Here is a 7,127-nt window from a genome sequence, read left to right on the forward strand (position 1 = left end):
CAGGTTGGAGGGGGCTTGGAGCAACCTGGGCTGGTGGGAGGTGTCCCTGCCCAGGGCAGGGGGTTGGAACTGGATGATCTTTAAGGTCCCTTCCAGCCCAAACCACTCTGTGATTCTATGACCCCAGACTGTGTTCTCCTGATGGGAGAAGCCTCTTGGCTGGAGAATCCCTGTCAGTAGTTACTAGCCAGGCTCTGCCACATCCTCTTAGTCCCCACACATCCATAACATGCAATTAGCATGGTAAAAAATTCTTTTTCCTTTCTTTGTACATACAAGTTCTTGCCTGTTGGTGTGAATCAGACATTGTAAATCTAGAACCACATCCTCTCCAACCATCAAGAACGTGATGAAAGAGATAAACTAAACCCAGCATTGTTTGAGTGGTCTGGGATGACCTGTACACAAAAAGAGCTCCATTAAGACCAGGCCCAAAGGCTTGAAATCACACAAAATGTCATTTTTTTACAGCTGGAAATCAAGCGAAAATCATAATTCACCCTATTTCCAGCCTTCTTTCCCTGTTTGCAGAGTGTGAATAGCTCTGAACTGACCCCGTTTGGGCTGCAGTGAGATCAGATGGTGGTGAAACAAACCCTGTGTTTAGTGGGAGCAGCTGAAGGTCCCACCAGTCGTACCCGTGCGAGGGTCCTGCACCCCGACACTTGCTGCAGCTCTGACACAAACTGAACAAAAGCAAGACCATCCCTTGAGTGGGTTTATGTCCTAACAGATTCCTTTTTCCCTCCCCGTTACGCCAGTTTGCCCAATCCCCATTATAAATGTGTTTTCTTTGATGTCAGCCATGAATTCTTGCTCTCCCGAAAATAAGCTCGATTATAGCTACGATTTATAAATTACCACTGCAAAGTGCAGCTGGAAGTGGAAAATACAAAGTCTCCGTAATCATGTTGTTGTATTTTAAGGCCGTGTGATTTGTAATCTAAAACACTCCCAGGGACTGAGGGAATATCTCTCAATTGTTTGCTATTTTAATCGCACGTGCACTCTTTTAATCCTAAAGAGAGAAAAACCAATTATGTTTTCACTTTTGGTTCTTCCTAGCTGTTGTCAGTGCCGGCCATGGATTGCCTGCAAAATTTGTGATCCACTGTAACAGCCCGGGCTGGGGCTCAGACAAATGTGAGGAGCTGCTGGAAAAGACAGTGAAGAACTGCTTGGCTCTGGCTGACGAAAAGAAGCTGAAATCCATTGCGTTTCCTTCCATTGGCAGCGGCAGGTAAGGCTGTCCCACACACCCAGCACTCACTGCCAAATAGGTCACTTTTTCTAAGTGCCATCTCAGATGTTTCACTTCCCTTCTCATGTACAAACCATGTTGCTACCAAAGATTTGGGGACGTGGAGGAGAACGTGAAGAAAAGGGCTCTATTTTACCTAATTTTAGTGCATAATATATATATACTGCAATATATATCTTAGGATGGCCAGAAGACACGTCTTGGTGTTTGTTTAAGCAGACCTGAAGTGATTCTCAGGATTTGCAGAGTAATTTCAAGCTTTCACCCAAAATTTGTGAGTTGAATTCCATCATGAGACTCTTTTAGGAAAAAAATTAAAAAGGTCTTAAAAGTCTTTGCCAAGGTTTTTGAAAGCCAAAGTCAAAAGTGAAGGTCTTCTGGCTTTGTACAGGATACTCAGGGTCTTTGAAAGTAGGACCATGTTCTTAAGAGTCTGAATAAGGACTTTGCTTTTAATCTGAGGCCCTTGGGGTTGGGGTGGGGAGGGAGGTTTGGCCCAAAATGATGGCTCAGTGTGAGGAGCGAGGGCTGAAATACACAGTTGTGTGCTTAACTCTGAACAACTGCCCCTTTTCAGTCAGCTGTGACAGAAGTTGGCCGAGGTACAGCCAGAATATTCTTCCCATTGTGCCATGTTGCAACACCGGATTAATTCTGTGGGGTAGGGCAGGAAGTGCTGTTTGAGCTCGTGGGTGAAGGACAATAAAGGAGGATAATAAATTGAAGCGACTTGCATCAGACAAAGCTCCAAATAAGGTTAATTTCCCTGGGTGTCATTGTAAGGAGGTGACATGAGCCTTCTTCGTAGAACAGTAGAGAAGGGTTCCTACTGACCTGTTGAATCAAGGTCCCAGGTCCATTGCTCTGTGGGACAAACTCTGTCCCTCCCCAGTCTGTGGAGTGACCATGGAATTGGTTTCACAGGTGCCTAAAGTGAGACCATGTCAGGTATCTTCCACGGAGCCCTTTCTCTTCTGGAGAGCTCCCAGCAAAGAACCAGTCCCAGCCTTTGTTGCGAAGTAGTCGGTCGGTGCTGGAAGATGATGAAACCCTGAATAATCCTGAGATTCATGTTCTGTTGTGAAATGTGGTTATTGACAGGTCAGGGCCTTGGTTGAGTTCTCAGCTTGGCATTTGCGCGTCGCTCTCACTCAGACCAAAGTGGTGTTTTTAAAAGATGGAGAGGGATCGACGGGCCTTGAGAAATAGATGAGGTTGTGTATTTCCCCCTTTTTTTCCCTTCTTATTTAGAAATATCCAAGCATAAATTAATTTTGGAGAGAGCAGAATATATTCTGACAAAACTCTTTACTTGTTTTTATGAAGTCAGAAGCGTTAAAAAAAAAAAATAAAAGTAAAGCTTTTAAAGACAGCAAATGCCAAAGACAGCAAATGTATGCAGCTGCTCTGGTACAGACATCTGTCAGGCAGACATCACCCCATAAACCCACATAAACAGTTTCATTCTCTTTTATAGTTGAGGAATGGGATTACATGAGGGCAGTTCAAATAAATCACAGGGGGAAATAAAATAGCATATTTGTAGCGTTCCCTGGGCCAGATGCTCAGCTCCAGCCAACTTGTGGGGAGCACAAGTGGGGTGTCGTACAGAGGTACCCTGGAGTTCAGCCTGGTAGGGCCAGCAGGAGACCAGGGAAGGGAGAGTGAGGGATTGAACATAAAATCATCCTCGGAGGAGGGATTTCTTACTGAGGCTCTGACTTTGATCGGAATCGCCGTTACCTTGGCTAAAATCTCAAACTGCCATTTTTCAAGAGTTTAACTCGGAGCAGTAGGTCGACGCAAGGGGGTTCTGTGTCTTCTTGCAGCCCACACATGGCCATGGGGTTTTTCTACTCTCTCTCCTCTCTTTTGGGACAGGGATCCTTAACAATTCCTTTTAATCAGCTTCCCTGGGTGCGTCTCCCTTTGCCCAGGCCCCTCTTCTGTTTGCCCTGTTGTGCCCACCTTGCTGGAACTGCTGATGTGGAAGCTGGAGGACTTCAGAGTCCCCTGTGAGCAGTTCCAAAATGGCATAGACTCTGATTTTGATGACAGTTCCTGCTCAGGAGCAAAATTCCTCAAAGATTTATTCAATATATGCCAGGATGCAGCGTTCATAAGTAATTAGCAAGTGATGGGACATGGCAACGTGCTGAGTCTGTGCCTTTTTCTCTCTGGAAGCCAACAGTAGGAAGTAGCTCCTGTGTCAAAACTGTGCTCTCAGTTGATTAACTTGTCACCTGGCTGATTCTCCCTCTCGTTCCTTTACCTTTGGAAGAGTACGAGGGTTTTTCATAACACTTTTTCGTATTTTTTTTCCTTCTTCCATAAAAGAAAAAAATTGGGCATTTTTAGAAAAGAAAGAGCCTTTGGAAGAGTACAAGGGTTTTTCATAACACTTTTTCATATATTTTTTCCTTTTTCAATAAAAGAAAAAAAATTGGGCATTTTTAGAAAAGAAAGAAACAGCACGAGCTATTTCATGTCCTCATTTTTGAAATATGACAAGCGTTATCTCCAGGCAGTGTGTATAATGTCCCACTCCAGGCAGCACTGGCACAGAATTGCTCTTGGGGTCTCTTTGATGGCAGGGGGACGTGCAGGGAGCGGGGCTGGGACACAGGCAGTTGCCTTTCTCATTTTGTGTCTTGCCTGGTGTGATGAGAGTGAAGATAAAACAGTGGTTTATTATCGGGTTGGTGCTTTGGTGAGGAAACGCCAAGAGATGTTTCACCTGCCAGGGCCAGAGGTGAATTTAGCCCGGCTTCTTCCCCTGAGAAACTCTACCACGTGTGTAATCTATGTATTATTAGTATTAATTGTACACAATTTATATCAGGGAGTATTGACCATTGTCTGTGTGTAAGTGAATCTCAGGCAACCGTGTGGTGGTCGATGGGCTCTTATAAATCCTGGCTTACCACGTGTGTAATCTATGTATTATTAGTATTAATTGTACACAATTTATATCAGGGAGTATTGACCATTGTCTGTGTGTAAGTGAATCTCAGGCAACCGTGTGGTGGTCGATGGGCTCTTATAAATCCTGGTTGGGCCCTACCCATGACAGCGATCGTGTCCCACCACCTCCAGACTGATTCTGGGCCCTACCCGTTAACAGGGCGATCGTGTCCCACCACCTCCAGACTGATTTCTGTGGCAGAGCTTGGGCCACCTTCAAAGGAGTGACCAGGTGTGATTTCAGGAGTGTGCTTGACCCGTTTTAAGATCAGATGAAACTTTCAGACAGGGGCTGCTGGATAAAAATGTGAAAGAGCTTGTAAGAAGGGTTCCTCTGGCTTAGACACTGAGCTTTGAAATTCGGTCATGCAGTTTTGTCACCTGAGAAAGCAGCAGGTTGGTTCTGTTTGTAGCTTCTCCAGAAGAATGGGGCAGAACCCCCTTCTTCAGGCATTGCTAGAGTGGAAAGGCCTCTGGTTTTTAGATATCTCTGGTTGATACCAAGCAGATGTCCTTCAACATATTTTTCTTAGGTCTGTGGTTAGATTGAGCCATCCTGTAATTAAAGAGGATGGAGGGAGCGTTGGAAGCGGCGCTGAGGTTGGCTTAGAAAAGCCACCACATCCCTCAAGTCTGTCTCAGCCCTGACATGGCTGCGTTGGCTTCCCAAGCCCAGTAAGGTTGGACTGGCCCCAGCTGGCCAAGGCCCATGGTGACCCAGCAGAGCAGACTCACCTCCACTCAACCTGCTTCATGTTTGCTACCACCTTTGACATGGTGAGGGCATTTCCAGTGGTGTTTCTCGTTACCAAACTTCTAGAACTCATTCTCTTCCTTTTCAGTCTGAATCAAGGCTGGACAAGTAACTTCTTTAATTTTGTGCTATGTTGTTAACCATTAATAGTGGTAAAAGCATTAGGGAAAACCATTAGACTTTGTGTCTTTTCATGCTTTGTTTTCTATATTGAGTTCTCCATCCTTTTTTCTTTTTCTTTAATGGTTGGTTTGCTTTCAGGACGGGTTTGACTCTGCAACGGTAACGTATCTGCTGCAGGAACACTTAATGAGAATAATTGACCCTTCAGATACTGTAAGGTTCAACCCATTAATGTGTGTGGACTCCATATTTATATTTTAGGAATGTTTTCCTTCTGTTCTTGCCTAAACAAGTTTGTAGCTTCTAATTCAGGCAGCAAACACTGGGTTTTGTGGCTTCATTTCTGCAGCTGGGGTAGAGAGGAGGCTGAGCGTCCCCTGCGCGGTCGCACCCTCAAACCCTCCTTCAGCAAATCTCCATTTCCTTTCTTTCCTTGTGTCTCTCCTCCTAGAAACGGTTTCCCCAAGCAAACGGCCGCTCAGCTCATCCTGAAAGCCATCTCCAGCTACTTCGTGTCCACGATGTCCTCTTCCATCAAGACGGTCTACTTCGTGCTCTTCGACAGCGAGAGTATAGGGATCTACGTGCAGGAAATGGCCAAACTCGATGCCAACTAAAGCCTGGGGAGCGACAGCACCAGCCCCTTCTTCTGCCCATCGTCCTCCCCGAATCCTTAACTCCTTGTGAAGCCGAGCATCCCTTATTTTAAATTTTGCTCATCCGGGGGATTAAAGGTGGGGGTTTTATCGGGTTGTTTTTTTTGTTTTGTTTCGTTATGTTTGGGGGGGGTTATTTTTGTTTGTTTCGTTTTTACTTTCTACCATGTTTTCTGTTGGCACTGATAGTTGGCATTACTGCTGTTAATGCACTGTATACCAGGCATCGTCTGAACTTAGTGTAATCTAGGAGAATTTTATAGTTTTATTTTAATGAAGTATGGATTGAAGCAGAAAGCCGTTAGGAGTACGTAGTCTTTTACTTGTGAAAGAAACGGGCCGACCCTATTTTGTAACTGTGTTGTGGTGCTTTATCAATACATCGAGTGGCGTTCCTTTCATTTTTTTAAAAGAACAGATGCTATAAACCCTAATTTGTGTTTGTTTATTGTCTTAACGATAAATCTGGAAGGAAAAACAAAAAAATACAGAAACCCTGTTGTCTTTAATTATATTTACAATTTTGAAATCGTGTGAATTGATTTAGTAAAATGTTTGAACTGTTGCTGGTGGTGTACTTGAATTAATTTTTTCCATTAAGGCTTTGGTTTCTAACTCCTGGAAAGGTAACTGTGAGGGGGGTGATAAAACACCAGCTCTGAACTGTTGGCCTGGAAGTGGTTTGGAGATGCTGGGCCTCGTACTGGTGCTGGGCTGGATGGGTGCCTGCCCAGTTCAGACTTTCCAGTTGGTGCTTCAGCTCCTCCTGTTGAGAATCTGACTTAATTGGCTCTTTAGTTTGGAAGGTCAAAGCCTTTTAGATCAAGCAAGGCCTGGGATTTTTTTTTTAACTGGTTCCAGTCATTTAATATTGGCCTGTTTGAAGCCATTTTGTGGGTGGGTTGTTTTTTGGTTTTTTTCCCCAAATATTTATGAGCCCGGTCTGTACTGGTTGCCGTATCCCTTGCACAGCTGAAATCCATACCAGCATAAACCTTCACGGAAGCCACTTTGAGCAAGAAGAGGTTACACGTTCAAAAGCTATCACATGTGAGAGCTCCCTCCCTCCCAAAAGAGGAAGCTCTTCCTTTGAAGTCTTTACTCCACTTTCTGCAGCGTAGGCAGCCGGTTCCCATCTCTGCCAAAAACTTCATTTACCGATGAAAGAGGATTTCACATCCAGGGCAGTGAGGGAACCGACTCGGACTGACTTCTCAGTAAGCTCAGGAATAGCAAATATTAAAAATATGTCATTTAAACTCCTACAAGAGTGGGGGTTTTTTGTGTCAAAGTCCAGATTCTCCCAGCTTTCAGGTGGACTCTAGAGGAGCAACAGCAGAAGACAAAATTAAAAATAACAGCGTTATTC

General features: G+C 44.6%; 1 protein-coding gene across 1 annotated transcript in view; it reads left to right on the plus strand.

Moving 5' to 3' along the window:
* LOC106891470 (core histone macro-H2A.1) overlaps window positions 1-6,323 on the plus strand; it is a 53,791-nt gene extending 47,468 nt beyond the window's left edge. Inside the window, exon 9 of the mRNA XM_014948036.1 lies at window positions 5,554-6,323. Coding sequence (XP_014803522.1) covers window positions 5,554-5,719 — 166 coding nt within the window. The 3' untranslated portion in view covers window positions 5,720-6,323. The remainder of the gene's footprint in view (window positions 1-5,553) is intronic.
* Window positions 6,324-7,127: the final 804 nt, after the last annotated feature.

The sequence above is a fragment of the Calidris pugnax genome, unplaced genomic scaffold (genome assembly GCF_001431845.1).
Source record: "Calidris pugnax isolate Ruff unplaced genomic scaffold, ASM143184v1 scaffold27, whole genome shotgun sequence".
Classification (NCBI taxonomy): domain Eukaryota; kingdom Metazoa; phylum Chordata; class Aves; order Charadriiformes; family Scolopacidae; genus Calidris; species Calidris pugnax.